The following is a 23552-nucleotide window of genomic DNA, read 5'->3' on the forward strand; positions in this document are numbered from 1 at the left end:
GTCTGACTTCCGCTCAGGTCATGAACTATGCTCACAGCTCGGAGCCTGGAGCCTGCTTCAGATTCTCTGTCCCTCTCTCTCTGTGCCCTTCCACCACCCCCTCTCAAAAATAAGCATTAAAATTTTAAAAAAGGAAATCAGAGATAATATTCTTTTGGAGAGTCAAGAAGTGATATTCTTTGAAAATGGTTGATTTGAATGTTATCACCAAAGTGCACGTTAACCAGCCTTTCAGTGACAGTTACTGAGCATCTGAGTATCAGTGCAGGCTTGTTTTGTAACATGATTTCTTGGAAGAACAGCACCCAGCTAAAGAAGTGTGTTTTTTATTTGTGCACATGACTCTGTCCTTTCATTTAGGTAGCAAATTATTAATTGGGCGTTTTATTTCTGGTATAAATAATGAGCAAGGCAGGTTTTCACATTGTGAATTTAACCACCTCCTGCTTCAAATGTACCCAGAAGGTAGGATTCTTTTATTCCCGTTATTCTGGCATTCGTATTCTTGACATCTGCGGTTCTTTGAGCGTTGTAAGTGGTTATTACATCTCAGAGAACAGACTTTCTTAAAGTAATGATGGTGAGTTTATTTTGTTTTACTGTAATTCTAAGTTTAATTTTTAAATGTTCTAGTTCATATAGTAAAACCTGAGCACCAGAAAATACCGGAGATTCAGGCATGTATTAGGGCTAGCCCTCAATGTGTCTAGTTGTCCTAACAGCGAATTAGGTAGATTTTACATAAACAAATACAAATGCAAAAACATTTGCAAATACTGGATGCGGATCTCAGTTGGGCTCTCAGCATTGCTTAAGTTCTTCCTACAAAACTTTATTTATACCACTGGGATGGCAGAGGGTCAACATATTATTAAAGATATTGATACAACTTCCATCAAAACTGTCAGCACTATGAAGTCCGGGACCACCTTGTTTTATCCATTTTTGCATTTTCAGTACCCAGTATCAGAAAATGTGTAGATAGTTCTGACATCGTATATCAGTAGATTTCTAGGGGCCAATGGTCAAGACAAAAATGCCTTAGGTCTCAAAATCTAGCTTAGGTTAAATCAGCTTGAAAGAATGGTCAGTGACTTACCCCTGGAGTACTATTGTTTATTGATGTATCCACCTCTGTTGTTAACCAAGTGATCAGTAGAAAGTAGGCTAACTCTGCACTCTCTGGTTTACAGTTTCCAGGAGGGATATTATTGTGGTTCCACAGCCTCCCACCAAGTGAACAAAAAAGAGGGCTTTTCTTGTAACTTGGACTTAAACGTGTTTCCCCCTCTTGCATCTCTCAAACTACTGTGTTCTTGGTTGGGGAATCCCAAGGACATAATAGATAATGTCATACATAAGCTCTGAAAACCGTTTTTAAATTTTTTTTTAATATAGCTAGTTATCATAAATTGTTTATGGTTGAAAGGCATGTGCAGGTTTTGCAAAACCATTTTTATGTTTGCTGGTTCATTTACTACGAAAGTCAACTGCTATACATATTGTTTATTAAATCTCCACCTCAAATGTAAATTTTCAATTTAAGTTGAAGTGGTTTGAAGGATATAGATGCCGCCTTAAATGAAAAGGATCAAATTCTGAGATGTATTTTCTGTTTCAGCAAACTTATCAGTGTGTGTTTATTTTTTTAATTCATCGATGTAGAAAAGGCCATAAAGAAAAAAAGGCCCACAATTTCATTGATGAGATAACGTTAGTTGGTAATTTGTTTCTGCTCCACATACATTACCAGGCAAAACTAGTACATTAAAAAAAAATAGAAATGATACATTCAGATGATTAGGAAATTTAAACTGTATAAAAATAAAATTCTTTGTCCCCAGATTTCTTGTGCTGCTTCTTCTAAAAAAATTTATATAAAAGGCTTTGTGCCATACACCATTTGGCATTCTGCTCATTTTCTGGTTTCATAGATCTTGGCGTCCTTTCCATACCAGCGTCTGCCAGTCTGCCCGATTTTTGTACACCTGTACCACAGGCAGAAGCCATAGTCTTCCATCTTATTTTGACACAGTTTAGATTCTTTCCAGTTGGGTTGCAGTGTTGCAGTAACATCCTATTGATAAACTGTGGCCTAGGATAACTTCGGAGCAGTGGAATCTCTGGGGGTCAGAGAGTATATGCAGTTCAAAATTTTGAAAGACATTTTCAAATTTCCATCAAATATCAGACCAATTTTCATTTCCCTCAGTGGGGAGTCAGCATACTAATTTTCCTGTACTGTGGTCTGTATTTTAAAACTTTTTTTTTAATTCCTACTAATCCAGCATGTGAGCTACATGATATTTTTAAGAAAGGGAAATATGTCACTTTTCTTTTTAATACTATGGAGGATTTGAAAAGCTAGCAGTCTGATCTTTAATTCTTCTTTATGTGTTACATATTCAGAGATGAAATTGGTCTGATCCCGTGTCCTGAAGCCAGGTATAACCGGAGTCCCATCGTCCTGGTTGAAAACAAACTTGGTGTGGAGAGCTGGTGTGTCAAGTTCCTCCTCCCATATGTCCATAACAAGCTCCTTATGTACAGAACGAGGAAGCAGTGGCTGAACAAAGATGGTAAGTGTGAACTCTGTCCTCTTCTGTTTGTTAGAAACAGCAAGAAATCCAGGGGAAGAACCCTCTCTGGGTGTTGGCAGCCCTAGATTTTGGTCCTGGCTCTTCGATTCACTGCTGGGGCAGCAGCCTAACCTCTCTGTCAGGTGAGGAGTTTGGACGCATCAGGATTTTCAGCTTTTGCATCCACAGTGATAGAGGATTCACTGTGATACAGGCCGCAGTAGGTGGCCTGGGCAGTCAGTCATAGGAGTTCTGACTTTACCTATTTAGGTGGTCAGGGTTCTTTTTAAAATTTTATTTGAAGAAAACATCCTGTGGCTATAAAAGAAAGTTTGAAAAATACCGAGGAAGACTCTCGTCCCTACAAGGTCAGGTTCTCTGGGTTGTGATCCTTTAGTAACTCTGTAAGCACTAGAACTCATTTTGGTAGCAGACCAAACGTGATACCGGAGGTGTGATGGTGGTAGTTACGCTGCGAACCAGCTCTGATTTACGGAGGTGCTCTCATGCTTCCCGTTTGAGCTTCGGTCCTCTGTCCTGCCCCTGTGCTGCTAGAAGCGAAAGAGAAGCATCCCAGCATTCACTTCTTTCGCTCCCCTGAGACACTTCTTTGCTGCACAGGACACTATTCATCCTGCCTGGTCTCTTTTCTTAGCTTTCCCCCATATGTGACATTTAGCCTCCACGTGCACAAATCCCCTTTACTTTTTAGGTTAAAAAAAAAAAGAGTACTCAGCTAAGACCGTGTTCTTGACTTTTTATCAAGCTGCCCTTTCCCAATACAGCAGTACCTTCAGAAGTGCTCAGTACGCCTGGAGGCTAATTTTGAAGAAGAACTTTGTTTCCTGGAGAATTTTAATTACCAGTTTGGTAGCCATTACCATGAGCCTACTCATAGTGCAGGCTGTTCTAAGTACTGTGGGGATAAAGAGATGAATAATACATGTTCCTTTTACTCAAGAAGCTTACAGTCGGGTGAAAAACAATCTCCCTGTGGAGTGTTGCCAGAGGTATGACATACTGATTTCCTTGTACTCCTCTCAGCGTCGTGCGTAAAGGACGGTCATAATAGCACTCTTCCGTCTTTCGACCGATAGAAAAGAAATCTGATTTGAAGATTGAATGTGAAATAGGACTCAGTCCCCTGATACATATTTCTTACTTTGAAGGCTATGCCTAAGTTTGTGGCATAGTTTAAGTTTGGGACACAAGCCTAAAGGTCCAAGTTTAGGCATAAATTGAAAGGTAAGGGTCTTTATCAGTTGTTGGGCCCTCTTTCATCCTGTGGTGGATAGATGGCAGGCTCATGAAACCTGTGGTGGGTTTCAGTAGCAGTAAGGCACAAAGTAACACCATGTGAGTCCATCGAGTTAGTTTTTGCCAAACACAGCTGTATTGTGTATGTTCTGACAAACAAAAATGTATGATTGAGCCAGTACATAGCTAGCTGGGGGAGGCATGGAGGCAGAATGATGCTCGTGTAGTGGAGAAGCAGCAGTCTGCATTTTAAAATGCCAAAGGCTTCTGTTAATGTTGTTTCTGATCGTTATTTTTTGCCCATTCATGTATGCTAGCCCAGTCTCCCTGTAGCCTTCTAGATCCTTCTCTCCATCTCCCTGTGTCTTGTCTCTCCAGACACTATCACACTGCAGGCTTTATCAAATCTCCTCATGAAGTTGTAGTCTCGATAGGTCCAGGAGACCTATCAAAAGGCTAAGCTCACTCACATGAGTAGCTGGCATCAAAATTTTGATTTCTGGTGCAACTAACTGTGCATGAGTACAGAAGCAACTTGACATCATCCTAACCTAGATCCTCATGGAAACAGTTTTTAATTTCACTTTTTTCGTGGGCGGTGACAGCATAGTGTAGTGTGGTATCACCTAGTCCTCAGGTTGTATATTGTGTTAAGAATAAAAATACAAAAGTAAATTTCTGATATGTCAGAAAAAGATACGTGGTAATGCTGACTAACAGAGAATTAGACCAACCTTGTGAACTGAAGCAGTTACTACACAGAGGTGAGTCTTGCTAAGAAAAAAGCAAAAAATACTAGGAAAAAGCAGTTATTTCATGAAAATGCTGTACCTTTAAAACTGTTTTTGTAGAAAACATCCATAAAAAGAACCAAGTGAAGAAAGCTGAAAGAATTTCAGAAATGTCCATATCTGTGTGTAGGCATTGCCTGGGAATGTATTCTGCAATGGAGGTGACCTTTATTCTTGGAGTAGAATTTTTTTTTCTTTTTAACCAGACTGCATTCATGCTCTCATTCATGTGCTGAATTCCTTAGATGTTTACAAAGCACCTGTACCGGTTAGAGTTCTCCGAAGAAACCACTAGAAAATGTTATATAGAGAGATTTATTATGACAAATTAGCTGATGGGATTATGGAGACTGAGAAGCCCGCAGTCTGCTCTCTTCAAGCTGGACACCCAGGAAAGCCAGTGTTTGGGTCAGAAGGCCTCAGACCCAGGGGAGGTGGTTTAAATCCCAGAGTCCGAAGGCTAGAGGAGATTCGATGAGTTGTCCCAGCTCAAGCAGACAGGAAGCAAAAAGACAGGAGGCTAAATACCTCCTCCTTCGTCCTTTGTTGTATTCGGCCCTCAGCAGCCTGGAAGATGCCCGCCCACACTGGGGAGGGCAGTCTACTTGATGAAGTCTACTGATGTAAATGCTAACCGCCCTCACAGACACCCTCGGATGTTTAGGAACGTTTGATCTGGGCACCCTGTAGCCAGTCAGGTTTAACATCAACACCAAAATGAACTGTCACGCCTCCCTGTTCATTCCTTAGAGACCAATATTTTTTTAAAAGTCTGCTTCAGTAGTAGCCATATTTGATCCGGGAGAGGAACGATACTGTAATTTTGAATTTTAAGAAATCCGTGACAAAAACCAAAGCAAGAGAGAAGTCTCCAGCATTGACTGTGACCGAGAAGAGTTCAGTCTCGCCGTTGTGTGTCCAAGTGCTTCCTCTTTCTCACAGCCCCTGCCCGTAACCACGCTTTCTCTTTGACAGCCACCTGCTTTTGTGTCTTATTTCTCACCTGAACAAATGTAATTACACATAGCTGGTGGCGTGTTCATCATGCCACAAGCCGGTTGTTTCAAACAGTGCTTCTAGGCACATTTCTTAGAAACACAACTTGAGACATGCTCTCCTGAAATACCTATCTGTACATCTTATTTCATGACACCTACAGGGTCAAGGGAGAGTTCGAACTCCGTGGCGTGGTGTTCAAGGGCACTCACAGTGTGTCCCCAGCCTTCAGCACCAGCCTTTCCCTCTGCTTTATATCCAGCAGCACAGGGTGTAAGTTTGCATCCCTCCGGCTGACGCCAGCCCACAGAGAGATTTGATTTTGGCTTCCAAGATGTTTTTTAAACTATTTTTCATAATTTGGAGAAACGTTTAAAACCAAAATGAACTTTTAAAGCTAAGATGCAAATCTGGATTTGTTTTCACTTGAAAAATCAGGTACATAAATTTCTGCACAGCAACAGCTGGCCAGGGCACATGGCTTGTGCCTTCTCTGGACTGACTTGGCCTGTTGAGTTTTCTGCAGCCTCCTCACATCAGCAGACATGGAGGCAGAGTGTCGGTTGCTACTTAACTTTAGGTTTGCTTTGCTTTTTTTTTTGACACTCATGTAAACCCTAGAAGCATTAGAGTTTGCAGCCATTTGACATTCCTTCCAGCCACAACATACACTGTTCATTCTTAGACGGCTGTGTACCACTGCCTTATGTCCGTGCCTTGGCTGAGGCCAAGTTCATGTCTTATGTTGTCACTGTTGTTGTGGTTGCCAGTACACACCCACACATGGCACACACTTGTGAAGGCTGATTGACTGTTCCAGTCACTTCTCTGCACTCCCACAAGGGTCTTTATTCAGACTGCTCGCATAGTAACACTTATCATACTTCATTGTCGTTGATTATTTAAAAAATATTTTCCCCCAGTAGAATGTAAGTTTGGTAGAAAGAGGGATTATGGCCCGTCTGTCTTTATATACTCAGCACCTTAATGTGTTCAACAGACATTTGTCAAATAAACAAGAGTTTGGTAAGCAAGAGGTTTTAGCTCAGTCTGGCTATCGATTCAGTGACTATATTCTGTAATAAAAGGGCCTTTCTGGTGTTTACCACACAGCTTTATCTCAAGTGTCTCTTCTTGTGGTAACCTGAAGGTATTTTGGAGGAAGAAATTAACCAACCTAGTTGGCCTTGGGTTTATTTCTAGATGCATGAAAACATATCTCTGTCAGAGACGGTTGTCAAATGCAGTGACCATTACCAGGTGACTCCTGGCTTTGGGCCGTTTCTGGAATGCCATTTTGACAAAGAATATTGATTTTTCTCTGATTTTCTGTAGCATCCCTTTATCCTCTCCATATCACCATTGTGATTTACCTATTTTTCTGCGTATAATACGCCCTGATTCATTTTCTCCTTGTGATGTGATGTTGAGTTAGTCATGTATCAGAGTATGTGTAACAAAGGAACATTTGTTTGCTGGTATTTGGAGAGAGATCTGTGTTAATTTCAAGAGACCATAGGGATATCAGTAGGTCACATCTGCTGGGTAACAAAGAGTATGGTATATGGGGCGCTTGGATGGCTCAGTTGGTTGAACATCTGACTCTTGATTTGGACTCAGGTCATGATCCCTGGTTCATGGGATAGAGCTCTACATTGGGCTCCGTGCTGAACCTGGGGCCTGTTAAGATTCTTTCTCCCCTTCTGCCCATCTCCTCCCCCCCACCCCCCATCTCTCTCTCTCTTTATAATTTAAAAATTAAAGAATATGTTATATAGTTGATAAAATGTAGAATGAAATAGTTACCGTTAACTGTTGATACACATGTTTGTCTTTAGATCTTGGTTCAGTCCTGACTTGAAGAGGGCAAAGTAATTGTAGACAGTATGCCATAGTAGAAAGACCATCTGCTTTGCAGGAAAACATCTGGATTTAGACTCAGTTTGTCAGGATGCTGAAGCCACTTAGTGGTGACTTTAGGCAAATTATTTAACCTCTTCCTATTTCCTCACCAAAAGAAGGGAATTGTAAAAGGTGTCAGAGGGCTGTTGAGAGGACTGCCTGAGTCCGTGTGTGTACAGCAGCCAGCACAGTGCCTGGCCTTTAGTAGGTAGGCTCTCAGGAAACACTTGTTTCCTGTCTCTGGTTTAGCCAGAACCAGAGGGGAAGAAGAACAGAAAAATACATGTAATTCAGGAATGATTCTTCAGTTGTGTCCAGTATTTCTAAGCTGGTTACTTCTTCTTTGACCCTTTCCCACTTCACATTTCACTTCACTCTCGCCTCTTGGATCTAACTGGAAAGCTTCCTGACGGAGGTTCTATCTGAACTTGAGTCCTGAGCCTGGAGGAGTTGGCAGTGTGTCAGAAGGGGAAGGGGCCTGTGGCTGTTATATGTCACCAGGCACCATTGATGGTTGGTTGAGGCTGTTGACCTGAGATTCTTAGAAGCTACGAAATCACCTTCTGCTGAGTGGTCACTGCTTAGACATCTTAGGAGATTGTTTTCTTCCCTCTGGTGGCATCCAGTCCCAGTATAGTTTGAGGAACGGGGACTAGGAGATAGAGGCTTTGAAACTGGAATTACCATTGAGTGCTTACCGTGTGTCAGGTACTGTCCTAATATTTCGTTGTATGAATCATTTAATACCGCTTGAGGCAGTACTCTTAAGAGCTCCATTTTACATATAAGGAGGACACAGAGGCACAGAGAGACTGAGTGATCTGCCCAGGAACTTCCCAGTAAGTAGCAGGGCTGGGCTGTGAGGCCAGCGGCTGCTGTTGCCCTCCTATGGTGAGCCCCTTTGCTAGAGGAAGCCTTACTCTGATTAGCTCTCCTTTTCACACAGCCACAGAATGAAAAGTGGCAACTTACGTATGTTCTGTGTTTACTGGTTTCTGTCATGTGCTGCTGTATAGAAGTGTCTCTGTAATGGAGGATGAATTTGTCCTCACTCATGCGTGCAGAAGGAGAGCCGTGGTGAAGTGTAGTTGACTCTTCAGCAGTGCAGGGATGAGGGCCAGTGGAGTTGCCCCACATAGTGCATTCAGAAATCTGCGTATAACTTTTGACTCCCCCAAAACTTAAATAGTAATAGTCTACTATTGACCAGAAGCCTTACTGATGACATAAACAGTCAACACATATTTTGTATGTTACATGTTTTATATACTGTATTCTTACAGTAAAGTAAGCTGGAGAAAAGAAAATGTCAAGAAAATCATAAGGAAGAGAAAATACATTTACAGGGCTGTACTGTATTTATTGAAAAATACTGGCATATACATGTACCTGTGTGGTACAAACCTGTGTTGTTCAGTGGTCAGCTGTACAAATAAATGGTGACTACCATTGGTCACACGCATTTTAATGCTAAAAGGGAGAGTCCAGAAGACTAAGTACCAGTTTACCTAGGTAGTATAATGTGTCCCATCATGCACAAGCATTTCCGTACGGCTACTTAACAAGTAGAATTTTTTTAAATTCCTTATTTTATAAGTTTAGAAATTTAGGTAGTTTCACTGTAAGAACTCATTTCTGATTTCTTCGATTAATTGATGTTGAAAGTATTCATTTCTTCATTGGTAAGTAGTAATGATATTCCACTGAACAGATATTTGGTTTGGTTGAGCACTCACTGTGTATCAAGTAACTGGAGAAATGGAGTGAATCTCATTGGCTCACAACAGAGATTGATGTTCTCATCATCCGTATTTCACAGATAAGGAGATTGAAGTTTGCAGATACTGAGTTATATTGGCAATTAAGTGGAAAAGCTGGGATTCAAACCCAGGCAGTATGGCTTTAAGGCCTTACCACTCCTCTGTTCTGTGGGTAGACATGGAACTTCATTTGGACAGAGGCCACATTTTTATCATCTTTGTTGAATGAATGAGTCATCTGAAGATGTATTAGACAGGACCTTCCTCCAAAACAATTTACAGTCTCATCAAGAAGAGATTATTTATACAGTATCCGTAGCAAAGTAAGATAATACACAGAACATAGAAATGAAAGACTGTTTCCTGGGACACCAGGGTGGCTCAGTTGGTTAAGTGTCTGACTCTTGATTTCAGCTCAGGTCATGATCTCATGGTTTGTGAGTTCGAGCCCTGTGTCAGGCTCGCACTGGCAGTAGTGCAGAGCCTTCTTGGGATTCTCCTCTCCCTTTCTTTGTGCCCCTTCCCCCTCTCAAAAAGAAACTTTTTTTTTTTTTTTTTTAAGAACATGTCTAAGTAGGTCAGGAGAGACTTTCTGGATAAAAAGGGTTGTTTTTTTTTTTTTTTTTTTGGATATTTAGATATAGGAGGACATTTCTGGCAGAGAAGAGCAAGTAGGTAAATCGGAATTATCCACAGAGGGTTAGGCAGATAGGAGGTGTGTTCAGAGAATGGAGGGGCTTAGTTCAGGTGCAGTGTAGTACCGGAAAGGCAGGTAGTAGAAAGGCAGGCTGACCAGGGCAGTGTGGGTTCTCATTTCTGACCAGGTTCTGGTTTTCTGGTATATTCCCCAGCATCCTGTGCTGTAGTCAGGCTCTGGACCCACAGTCTCCTGGCGAGCACCCTGTGTGAACTTCCACACCTCTTTATCCTCACTTATACTTTTTTCCAGTGTGTAGTGCTCTTTACCACTTTATTCATTTCTAGCCGTCCCTGGGTACTCCAGTAAGAAGTAATTTCAACTGCTTTGGTGGCCCCCAAAATATGGTATATGTTTCTACTTCATAATTATTTCATTTTGTCTTATGTAATTGTATGTTCTTTCCAACTAAAGGGTCACCTTATAGAAGGCAAGATCAGGTCTTATTTATCATTATATCCATTCTATTTGTCCTGAGGGCCCAGTTTAATATTTGTACATAATCAGCATTTGGAATATTTGTGGAATTAATCAAATAATTGGTAAATACTAAACTAGTGCCAAAAGCTTCTAAAGGTAAAAGAGAGGTTAATTAGATTATTCCCTTTTTTTTTCAAGCTTATTTATTTACTTGCTCACACGTGAGCAGGGTAGGGGCAGAGAAAGAGGGAGAATGAATCCCACACAGGCCCAGCACTGTCAGTGTGAAGCCTGATGTGGGCCTCGAACTCATGAATGGTGGTGAGATCATGACCTAAGCTGAAATCAAGAGTCAGACACTTAACCAGCTGAGCCACCCAGCCGCCCTAGAGTATTCTTTACAGACATAATTGTGTTTATGCATATAAACACATTCAGACAAGCTTATGGAGCTTATTTGAATATATGGGAATTCTGTCAATACCATGATCACTAAATAGCTAATGAATATGAATAGGCTGTTAAAAAATGAAAATAAAAAACTTGTAATGAGGAAGATAGAGGACAAAAACGTAAGCTAATCCTACCTTTTGTTTCTTATTTTATTGAATGTCATAGTAATGAAATCATAGCCTCACAAAAAATGTTAATTTCTTAAGATGGTTGAGATTGAAGTAATTTTTTGTTCATTTAGGATATTTTTAAATGCCTATAGAGATATATTTATGCACATTCTTATGTGTCCCAATTATTTACCATAGACACGTATTTTAATTACAGTATAATTGAGTTACTAAAGATAAATCAGATACTGACTTAGCCACATACTGACTGGTGTACAGAGGCAAATTATTTAAACTTATGTCAATTTCCCTATCTATGAAGCAGGATAAGAAAATCTTGAACCATAATCCTGTAACTCAGTGAAATAATGTAAATAAAGGACTTACTGTGGTGCCTGGTATATACTAATGCTAAATAATTATAATTGTTTTTACTGTTTTGTTTTACTTAGTGTTTAATATGAGCTTGGTAGAGGTTTTCTTAATTTCATGTCTCTACGTTGATCATCTTAATCCTAAAATTTTCTTTTCAGTTTTAATAAAAGGAAGACAATATGTCTAAACATATTAATGATTTTGTTCTATTAAACAAGCTTATGGACCTTATTTGAATGTATGGGAATTCTATCAATACCATGATCACTAAATAGCTAATGAATATGAATAGGCTGTTAAAAAATGAAAATAAAAAATATCAAACAAAAACGAAAAAGTATTTATGTTAATAATTATAGATTAAAGTTGTAAAATAAAACAGAAACAGAATAATTTTGTATCTGCTACATTCGTTTCTTAAATACAGTTACCTAAGTTAGAGTTATAGGGACATAAGTACACAGTTGTTACTCTTGTCAGTGTGAATAAATACAGTCCATTTGAAGGACAGTTTGGAAATGCTTAGTAGGGGCCATACTGGTATTTATATTGTTTGACATAGTAGTTCAGCTCCTGGAAATATGTCCTAAGAAAATAACCTTTCTGGATAAAAAGAGTTATTGTCTTGTCTTGGAGACAAGAACTGAGTTTATAGTAGTATTAACTATAACGGTAAAAACAAACAGAAAACAACGTAATGAATGGTAAAGATTAATGATAGTATTAATTAACACACTAAGGGCTCGTTATGCAGCTGTTAAAAATGCTCACTATAGCAATATTGGAGAACGCATGCGAAATAATACTGAATGAAGAAGGAGAATAAAGTTGTGCATTTGTCATTGCTATGACTATGTAAAAATGTGTGTGACAAAGAATAATTTTTACAAAGGAATGTAAATGAATTATTATGAGTAGGTTTTTTCCCCTTTTGAAAATTTGCTCATAGTTGGGGCACCGGGTGGCTCAGTCAGTTAAGCATCCAACTTCATCTTAGGTCATGATCTCACAGCTCGTGGGTTCGAGCCCCACGTCGGGCTCTGTGCTGACTGCCAGCTCAGAGCCAGGAGCCTGTTTTAGATACTGTGTCTCCCTCTCTCTCTGACCCTCCCCTGCTCACTTGGTCTCTCTCTGTCTCTCAAAAGTAAATTAAAAACATTAAAAAAAATTTTTTTAAGAAAATTTGCACATCAATTATTGAATTATTTGTGGAATTAAAAGAATAATGGTATTAAAAGAATTTCCTTGGTCAATATTAATGCCAAAAACTACTGTAAGAATGAGATTAATTTGAGTATTTTTTGTAGACATATTGTACTGTGAAGTTGTTTGAGTCAACTTTTAAAAGAGTTACACCTATCATAAAGTAGAAAAAGATTTTTAGGATAATCTTCATATTTCTGGCAGCTTAGAAAAAGGTATCTCAAGTTACTATGACATGGTTTATACATAAGTATAACATGAGATACAGATATATAGGGCCTTAAAGAGATGGCAGGCTTCACGGGGTAGGACTATTTTTAATGTGACTTCTCTTTATTTTAGAATTGATAGATGTCACATGCACCCTGCTGCTTCTAAACCCAGACTTCACCACCGCGTGGAATGTAAGGTACGTCATTCTCACCAGTGATCAGAAGAACTTGTCTAAATTTCTGAAGACCTCTAAGCCCCATGAGTTGTTAGCTTTTTGAAAAATGAAATGCAAACCATGTATCTCTTGCATTTTATGCTTATTTCTTCTACCCATTCTTTTTATTATCTCCATGACAGTTTTGACTTAAACTTGGCTTCTTTTTGTATGTTTTTGTTTTTGCTCCATATACTTCCCTGTCTGAAATATAAATTATCATGTTGAATTATAATATACCATTGTATACATGCTTTTATTTTCCTTCCTTTTTAGAGGAGTAGGGGCAGCCAGCATGATAGGTTGGTTTGTAAGGCATTGGTTCTGAATTTGTGAAGCACAGTGTTCAGTGTGTAGGATGAGGACTAAAGGCCATGACCTTGTAGTCTCCGTTAAGCTACTAATATTGTGACCTCTGTGGGCATATCACTGCAGGTCTCTGGCACTCAGGATTTTGGGAAGGGATCTCATTTGATTAGTATCTTAGTTCTTTCATCTGGTTATTTTTAGCTTTAAACACAAAATACTTTGTAGAAATCTCAAAGTTCAGACCAGGTTCATGTTTGTTTTTCACTGAAATTTTTTCAGTTAAACAGTAGGTATGGTTTTTAAAAAATGGTCGTCTCTTTCACTAATACACATTATCTTAGAGGAAAGCAAGATACAAGTTAAAGAGAAAGGTGAAGTCCTATTGAACATAGTGAATACATTTTAAATTTTCCTGTAAAGGAGAGCCATAGTCTATCTTTAAAGATGACTTGAACGATTTATTTAATCTATGTACTAGGGTACCTATTTTTGTATGTGTAACTGATTTTTAAAAGTTTAGGTAACTTCTATTATGTCTTTTTAAATTGTTCAATGATTTATATTCAGATGTTTAGAGAAAGGAGTAAGAAAAATATAGGATGAGATATAAGGCTTTAAATTTACATAATTTTAGAATTCTGATTTTCTTTTCTGGAAAGCACCACAGTGGGTAGTTTATGAGTGGCTCCTGTATTCTAGGGACATACTGTAGCTGTACTCGTTACTTCAGTGAATCCACACAATACTCGACAACATTTGTTCATTTATCAAATATTTATTGATTGCTTTATGTGAAGTTTTAGGCACTGGGAATAGAACCACAAACAAACCCCTGTCCTTGTGGAATTTTTATTCCAATAGGGGAAGAAAAGAAGTAAAGACATTACTAAGTAAAATATACATTAGATCAAGTGGTGGTTAAATCCTGTGGTGAAACCTGGGGCGGGAAAGTGGGGAATGCCATGGGGAGGATGGGAAGAATTGTGTTGCAGTTTCAAGTAGGGGGCAGCAAAGACTGCCATGGAGGTGGGGCTCAATCTGTGAGCTCTGGGGTGAGAGCATTCTCAGAAGAGGGAACAGTAGGAGGTGTGAGAGCTGTGTGTCGCGCTCAGAGTGCCCCTTGGTGCCCTGGGACGGCGAGGCAGCCAGTGCGGCTGGAGTAGCGGAACCAGATCTCACAGGGTTTGTAGGGCTTTCATAAGCTGTGGTAGAAACATGGACTCTTAACTCGGGGGGACAGAATGTCCTAAAAGCTGAGAAGGGACAGTATCTCACTTTAAAAGCTCTAGCTCCTGCGGAAAGTAGACTGTAGGGGTGCAGGGGGTGGTCAGGCAGTGGTTGCAGTAATTTGGGTGAGAGATGCTGTGATTTGAGGTAGAACTTAGACGTGGAAAAGGTGAGATTCTCCCTGTATTTTATGAGCCGTTTAAGCTTTGAGTGTATTTGATAAACTGATGTTAAAGACACAGATGATGAATTTGATGCGGGAAAGAGAAAGAAGAGGGTCAAGCTTGTCTCTGGTTTTTGGCCCGAGCAACAGAAAGGATGGAGTTGCCCTTTACTGAAACATGACTGCCTGGAGGAGGCACAGATCTGGGTGGGGAGTGATGGATGAAGTCAGGAGTTCAGCCTGGGACACTTTAGGTTTGTGTCCTTGGGCTTGTATGTGAATCTGAAGTTCAGGCAGGAGTTTGAAGCCAGATGTAAATCTGGGAGTCACTAGAAAATGGGTGGCATTTAAGGCTGTGAGATAGTTTGAGGCACCCAGGGGAGTGGATGTGGATAGAGGAGAGAACCGTGCAGAAAATGAGCACTGGGACCCTACAGGTTGCTAGTGTTGCACGGCCCAGTATAGGGGCCTCGAAAGGTGAGCCGTCTCAGTTGACATGTGCTGTAAGTATGAACTGCATATCAGAATCCGAAGACTCAAAACCCAAAAAGTAAGATCTCTTGTTAATAATTTTTATATTGAATTACATGTTTAAATTATATTTTGGACATATTGAGTTGAATCAAATATATTGCTTTATACTTGTTTTTAATGTAGCTGTTAGAAGAATTGAAATTACATGCAGAGCTCACATTGGTGACTCACGTATTTCTGTTGGGCACTGCTGTCCTAGAGTTTGCGTGTTGAGGAATCCGCAAGGGAGACTTTTAGGAAGGAGCTATAAAGTCAGAACTGAGAGCTTTCTTAAGGGTAGGGACCACGTCTTTTTTTCCTTTTGTTTCCCTACCATCCGCTACAATAGTGCCTGGCACGTAATCAGCCTGCGGACTAGGCACTGAAAATAATTAAATTGAGTGAAAAAGAAATGAAGTTGAGTGAAAAATAGAGAAGTGGGAGTACCGTTTTTCCTCGGGCCCTCAGTTCATCATTATCACAGAGGACTCAAAAATCCTTCAGCCAGAAAAGATCTTACTAGTACAGGGTACATACGCACACAAACGTGTACACACATACATACACATACACACACACACACGATTTATTGTGTATTTTATAGGGCAGTTCAGTGTGGGAAAAAGAACCTGGTCTTAAGATACATGGATCTTGGTCCTTTTTCATTAATTAGCTAGCAGTTGACTTTGTAGGCAAAAACTTTCACCTTCACAAGAGTTTTAGTTTCTGTATTTGTGAAATAAAAGATTTGAGCTAGGTAATTTTTTTATGATTCTTTTCAAACCGTTTTTCAATTTTTGCATGGTCTGGTTGTTGGGAAATTTGTTCCATAAATGTGACTTCAGTGATATTGACACTTCTGAATCACTTTTGAAAGTTATTCTAGTAAGATGATCAATGAAGTTTTGGCGCTAAAGGAATAAAAGGAAACCTTGATTCTTAAAAAAAAATCCATTTGTGGGTATGTATTCTAGTAAGTGTTAATTCGTATCAGTAAGACTGACTGACATGAAGACATAGGATCATGAGTACATTTTATGCAAAAACAGCCAGCCTTGGAAAGTAAATTGATCTAACCCTGTAAAGTCTCTTGCAGATCAAATACTCAACACTCTGTTTAATTGTTGGTGTATTTTTTCTGCAGTAACTCTGGGAAGCATTAAGTGATTTTGACTGTATGTTAGAAACTGCTAAAAGATGGTATTAATATCTCAGCAGTTCATTTTATAGGTGTTGTGGCCTTAGGGGGGAAATATAGATGCAAGAATAAGTTTTTGAGCTGATTTCCTGTGATTACAGGCAGTGATGGATATAATTTAAAAATTCAGCCAGTGGCAGAAAAAAGTGACCAGGACTTTTTTTAGTTTGAAATTCAGTGAATTATTTCATGAAGGAGCTTGACTTCATAACAGTGTCCTGTTTATTCCATTATTCGTGAACATAGAGTAAGCACAACATCTTTGAGCAACAAAAATAGCTGACACCAAGCTCCCGTGATCATGTCCTTTACTCATAGTCTATTGAGTTAAGTTCGTTACTCTATTTTATGCAGATTAGATGTTTGCTTCTGACACTTTGAGTTCCAAGACCCCAAGTCTAAGTTACTGATTCTCCCCTGGCTTCAGTTGTCTCTTCTGTAAAATTGAGATAGTAGTAGGTTGTGCCATATGGAATTGTGTTAATAAATCAAAAACGATTAAACCTAAGCATCCAGATCATGGTTCCTAACACTATTCTCTAATAAAAGGAAATAGGCTTCTTAAAAAAATGTCTGATTCTCAGAGCAGGGCAGGAAATATATAAGATGAGTGTGGCATCTCAGAGAGACAGAAAGTAAGGAAGTGCTCAAAAAGCAAAATGGTGGGAATATGTCAAGGGCTTCTGTAGCCAAAGCTAGGACAATTGAGCAATAACATAATATCGATTATACCCTGAAGTGTAAAACGGATGTTCATAGTGACATAAATAATTGAATAAGCAAACAAAAAGTAGTCAGATAAATCTCCCATATAGAAGAATTCCAAATAATTTATCTAGGCAGTCCCCTCAGGGAGCTGGAGAAGAGCTCCCCTACTCCTTAAGTTAGAATTTCTCTCCAAAAAGCACAATGGAAAAACCTGACAGGTAGCATCTTACCCAGGTCATCAAGGTCAGCATCAGCTGGGACAAGTCATGATGATATTTTGTGCCCTTGGATATGATGCAATAAAGATGGTACTTTGTGGTCTCTTCCTCCTCAAAACCCTGGTCTAACCATAAGAAAAACTTCATATAAAATACCTCATTAGGACTCATAAAGACTGTCACAGTTTATCTGAGGAGCCTAAGAAGACATAACCAAATGTAATGTGATGTGCTGGTCAGGGTGCTGGACTAGATAAAAGACATTTGGTAAAAACTAAGGAATTCTGAATAAAGTATGGAGTTCCAGTAGTAATTTACTGATGGTGGTTTATCAAATATGACAAATGTACTATAATAATAAAGGAAATCTCATACAGGGTATACAAGAATTCTCTGTACTATCCTTACAACTTTTCTGTAAATTTAAAACATTTGTAAGATTAAAAGTTTTATATTTAAAAGCTTTAAGACTTTTTTAAAAAATAATCTCTATACCCAACGTGGGGCTTGAACTTACAACCCTGTAAATCAAGAGTCACATGCTCTACTAACTGAGCCAGCCAGGTGTCCCAAAAGTTTATTTAAAAAAAGAAAAAATGGGGGTGCCTGGGTGGCTCAGTCAGTTAAGTGTCCAACTCTTGATTTTGACTCAGATCATGATCTCACAGTTTGAGTTTGAGCCTCATGTCAGGCTCTGTCCTACCAGTGCTGAGCCTGCTTGGGATCCTTTCCTCCCTCCCTCCCTCCCTCTCTCTCTCTCTCTCTTTCTATCTCTCAAAATAAATAAGCTTTAAAAATGTTTTAAAAAATAATAAAAAACAAAACCCTCAAAACATTTGCGTATCAGCTATTTCATATGGTTTAACATAACACAGGATTGTCTTGAGGATTAAATTAGATAATATATGTAAGTCACTTAACGCGCAGTGCCTGATTCAGGAAAAGTATTCAGTAAATGGTAGTTTTTATGAGGATAATTTTTATTATCGTTATTGTTATTTCAAACAGAATAAAGATAGAGAAAAAAAAAGATGGCATTTGTTTATGCAGTTATTACTATGTGCCACGTACTAAGCTAACCAATAGAGACTTAGCCTTGGACAAGGTACACAGAGCCCCTGGTTTCCTACAAATTTAAATCAAGTGACCGCAGAGAGAAACCATAACCAATAAGTTGAGATGGAGAGAAGACAGAAAAACTTAAATAAGATAAACTTTGTAGAAGTATAAAAAAACCTTCGCCTGATTTCATCCCAGTAAAGTTGTGCGGGTAGCACGACACTGTTCCCTACCACCCCTTGCTCTTTATAAAACCACGCAGGTGGCCTTTTCCTTTCCAAAGTACTTCTCCCCACATTTGACCTTTGTGTTTATTCCTTCGTCCTGTTAGCAGAGTGTCACCTAAGACTTTTAGGATGAAACTCAAAACCCAACTTACTCAATATGCATGAAAATAAAGCCACCTCAAGTGAAGGCAGTACTGTATTTCCTCAATAAGAGAAGTCCAAAAAAAATTTTTAGGCTAATATCAATATGTTACCTTAAACTACGTACATGAAATAAGGAGCTGTCTTACTACGATAATTACTTTTTAAATTTAGTCACATACCTTTAAAATAGCATGTTATGTAAAGTACTTTAACTTGTTAATTCATCATTTTCTTACATTTCATGAAACAGTTTAATTCAAGTGTTTCATGTGGTTTGTGGATCAGTTACTTTGTCATCATGAGTTCTTTTCTTCAGCTGACCCAGCAGCTTTCCTGAGCACACAAGCTTACGTAGAGCTAGCTTGTTTGAGATATAGCACTTTATGAATCTATCTGTGACTGAAATTTTTCTCAAGATAGATTCCTACTTGAATGCATTCGAGCAGTTGATTTTCTTTTATGATGATCTCTTGGTTCAGTGAGAGCTATAACTTAATTACTGTATTTCTTTTTCAAGTGATCTTTAAAAATTTTGTTTATTACAGTATTTAATACCTACAGTGTTCAGTCCTGTCCCCAGGAATGTTTATTAAATTGTTACTTAAATTTTGCTTGCTTCCTTATATTTGGTGATCTTTTTTTTTTTAATGTTTGTTTATTTTTGAGAGAGATAGAGACCGAGATAGAGTGGGAGTGGGAGAGGGGCAGAGAGAGAAGGAGACACAGATTCGGAAGCAGGCTCCAGGCTCTGAGCTGTCAGTACAGAGCCCGATGACTGGCTCGAACTCGCACACAAGCCATGGGATCATGAGCCCAAATAGGACGCTTAACCAACTGAGCCACCCAGGTGCCCCCATCTGGTGATCTTTTAAAGCATCCATATGTAACATTGATTGAGGTTATTTCAGGCTAAGGTATCTTCTCATATATGTTGTTCAAAATAAATTAAGACAGCACCTCTAACTTAAGAAACTTTGTAAATTTTCAAATATAAAGTGACTGCTCTTTTCTGAAGAAAATTTTGATTTCCTCATAGACACATATAACAGTCTAGGTAGGCAGTAGTAAATAAGGTGAGTTTTAAAATTCAGTCCATGGAAACGAGGCTGCTACAGTAAGTTCTGTACCACAGAATTCGGCACATCTCCCGGAAGGCTTGTTCAAACACTGCTCTGTCACTAGTTTGTGATTCAGCGGGTCTGGGATGAGACCTGAGCATCTCTATTTCTCACTGATGTTGCGGTTAAGGACCTTACATGGAGAAACACTGTGTTACAAAGAAGTTAAAAGTATGTAGGATAATATTTTGTCTCCTTTTACACTATAGGTATCCTGACTTACTCTTTGAACGAAACATTACTGATTTCAGAAGAAAGAGGACATAGGACTGTAGAAGTAATTCACTGTTGCATTAGTCTTTCAGTGACACACAGACTTCCTGTACATTGAAAGAAAAATAGTAAATACATTTGTTAAAGTATCCATAAACCTCAGTACCACTTCAGGTTATATTCTGAAGTGCCTGACCTAAAAATGATTATAAAATATAAACATGTGTTATCACTGTTCAGTATTTTCATTACAAAGGAAGTTGTTTCCCTTATCAAATAATGTAGAAAGAGCACATCTTTTGGGAACTTATCCTAAGTAATGGTAGAAACAAAAGAGGTGTTAAGCACAAGGCTCTGTTTCAGAAGTATTTCAGAATAGCCAAAACCTGGAAGCAACCCAAACGTCTAATCAAAGAAGAAAAGGTCATTAAATGAGAGTGTAGCCATTCAGTGAGAACTGTTTGACTGTTTTAGATGTTCACTTTAGAACCATGGGGTAATTCTTAAGCTATAAAACAGAATTTGAAATTATATGTTAACTATATACACATATGGGGAAAGAGAGGGAAGATTGAAAAACAAAAATAGTAATTTTGTTAGGGTAATGATTGAGTGAATGATCTTTTTCCTTATATTTTAATCGTACCTTGTGTGTTGCTTTATGTGTATTTTTCAGTAATGAACTTTTTTCAGCTTATTAATCCTGTTACTTTGAGATAACAAGAATATATTCTTGGGTACTTTGTGTGCTATTTATGAGAGTTTCATGTTCTATTTATTTTTTTTCTTGGAAATTCACTTCACACTGAGGTTCTATTATTAGCCATGCAGTATGTTTGGATGGAAAGATAGAGTAATGGTTCTTTTTATTTTTATTTTACAGAAAAGAGCTGATCCTCTCTGGCACTTTAAATCCAATTAAAGACTTACATCTGGGAAAACTGGCCTTAACTAAATTTCCAAAGAGTCCAGAAACATGGATTCACAGGTGTGGTTAATTTACATTATAGGTTTCTTACTTCGGATTCAGAATGGCTGGAGAAAAGCACAGTGTCTGTCAATCAGGGTCACATATTGGTTCAGAGTATGAATTCTAAAACTAAGTTACCTGCTTTTAAATCTAGATGCCATCACTTGCTCCCTGTGTGATCTTCAGAAATTATTTAATCTCTTCAAGCCTCAGTTTTCTCATTCATAAAATGGGTATAATAATCACACCTATTTCAGAGTTAATGCTTGGCTTTACCTGAGATAATGTATGTTAACATTGCCACAGTGCCTGACACATATTAAATACTCAGGAGATTTTAGCTGCTGTTATTAACTCTCTGAGCAGTCATAATAGAGGTGGCATTCAGATATTCATCTGTTATGAGCAACTTGGGTTTATAATTCACTCAGATGTGTTTCTGGTACAGATTGCTGTGGTGATAGTTGTGGTTATTAAAATTAACAAAATAAGGGCAGCTGAGATGAATGGTGTATAGGCCGCGCTAAAGTTGCAAAGGATATTTTTAGGTTAAAGGCCCGAGGCAGCCAAAATGCACATAAAATCTCTTCTCCACATCCTGGCTCTCTGGAGCGTCTTCCTCTTGGACTGCAGAGAACGACTCCGTTCTGACTAAAATGAGATGGTGTGGGCTTTGCTGGCTGGGGTCAGTGGGGAGGTTCTTCAAAGAAGTCTGTTCTCAGTTTTCTAAGCCACTTAGAACTTTCCTTAAATCCTGAGCATTTTTAGGATCTTAGTCAGTTCAGGGTATCTTAGGTGTGATCTTGCCTTTGACCAGCATTGCACATGGGCTGCTTCCACTGTGCGGTCCCTGGTATTTTCTTCGTAGGACTTGGGACAGCATTTGTGAGAGGCGTGTGAGTGTGCGTGTGGAGGTTTGGGAGTGGGTGAGTGATGGCAGGGGAAGTGCGCTATATTGAATATGCATTTGCCAGCTTCTAGGCTTATCCAGTATTTTATAAAGCAAGCTTTTGTTGTTAAGGTAAAAAAGCTTCTATTTGAAAATGACAAAATGAATTTTTGTGCTCAATTTCTAGTGACCTTTGAGTTGAAAACTTTAGTACATAAGAATGCTTCTTACTGAGAAAATATTTGTAAAAACTAAAGACATTAGGTGGTTAGAGATGCTTTTTTAGTGCTTTTCGTTAAATGTGTGCTAATGAAAATCTTAAATAGACAAGGGGAAAATCTGTGGGTAAAGACATTTTAAAACCTCCTTGATGGTTTAACTAATTATATTGTATTTGTGTCCTTCCAGATTCTCTGCTATAATAAAGAAATTCTGCTTAATGAACATAATCATCATGCAGTTTCTTGTTTGCAAACAAATAAGAGTAGGGTGAGGCAGGCACGTGTAGTTAAAGATGTGAACCATGATTCCTCTAGTATCTACCAGCCATGAATAAGTATCCCCTCCAGCACCACCACCACCATCACAACCCTACGCCCTTACATACAACACACACACACACTCACTCACTCACTCACACACACCTTGTCTTTGCACTTCCTGGCCAGTTGGACTTTTTGAGTTGTCATATTGGAATTAGGCAGTCTCTTTTTGACACATTTTAATGTTTTAGAAAGGCTTCTCTCTCTGTCCTTTCTTCCTCCTCCTCCCCATCCACAGTGCTGAAGCTAATGGTATCTTTAAAAACAAATACAACAAAGTATTCCCACTGCCGGAAAACGGGGCTCATAGACAGGCATTATTTTGCATTGCATGAATGGAAATTAAGATCAAAGAAAACTGGCTGTTTTCCTCTCTGATTTATGTTCTTTCTTCGTTCTCGTTCCCACACGTATCTTAACAGGCGATGGGTGCTACAACAGCTAATTCAGGAAACCTCCTTGCCTTCCTTTGTGACAAAAGGAACCTTGGGAACAATTCCTGCAGAAAGGACACAGAGACTGATACGGGAAGAGATGGAGGTCTGTGGAGAAGCGGCTGGGAGATACCCGAGCAACTATAACGCCTGGTCCCATCGCATCTGGGTCCTGCAGCACCTGGCCAAGCTAGACGTCAAGGTAAGGATGCGATTCCAGGCTCCCGAAGCGCATTCCCTGTCTGCCCTTAAATCTTCTGATTGCGCTTCCTCCTCAGAGGAACTTTTAAGGAGGAAAGTGGAGGAACTAATGGCCCAGCAGCCTGGGAGGGATCTAGCAGCTGATACCTCCAGGGAAACCCTGGCTGTTAACAAAAGTTTGCATTCCTCACCAGTGCAGTTTTTGGCACTCTTAAGGTTAGTACATAGGTAGAACTAGCAAATTTAAGCAGTAAGGAAGACCGAGTGTAATTCATTTTGTCCGGGGACAGGAAGGGATTATTAAGCCTTATAGAATTGGACTTGTTCTTTCTTGGTGGTCTTTCATTATGTGACTTCATGTGCTGAATCAGCTGGCTGCCTGTTTGCCTTCTCTCCTGGGGAGGGGAAAGATCTCACCTGGTGTTCCCAAACTTGGATGAGTCTGTAAA

At 39.1% G+C, this 23552-nt stretch overlaps 1 protein-coding gene across 3 annotated transcripts in view; it reads left to right on the forward strand.

Annotated features, from left to right (window-relative positions):
* The window catches only part of PTAR1 (protein prenyltransferase alpha subunit repeat containing 1), a 43972-nt gene that overhangs the window by 6878 nt on the left and 13542 nt on the right, over window positions 1–23552 (forward strand). For all 3 annotated transcript variants that reach the window (XM_039249527.1, XM_039249528.1, XM_039249529.1), the window contains exons 2-5: window positions 2410–2579; window positions 12886–12952; window positions 20951–21055; window positions 22891–23104. In XM_039249527.1, the coding sequence (XP_039105458.1) occupies window positions 2410–2579; window positions 12886–12952; window positions 20951–21055; window positions 22891–23104 (556 nt within the window). The remainder of the gene's footprint in view (window positions 1–2409; window positions 2580–12885; window positions 12953–20950; window positions 21056–22890; window positions 23105–23552) is intronic.

This window comes from Hyaena hyaena, unplaced genomic scaffold, assembly GCF_003009895.1.
Source record: "Hyaena hyaena isolate Hyena2069 unplaced genomic scaffold, ASM300989v1 scaffold_341, whole genome shotgun sequence".
NCBI lineage: Eukaryota > Metazoa > Chordata > Mammalia > Carnivora > Hyaenidae > Hyaena > Hyaena hyaena.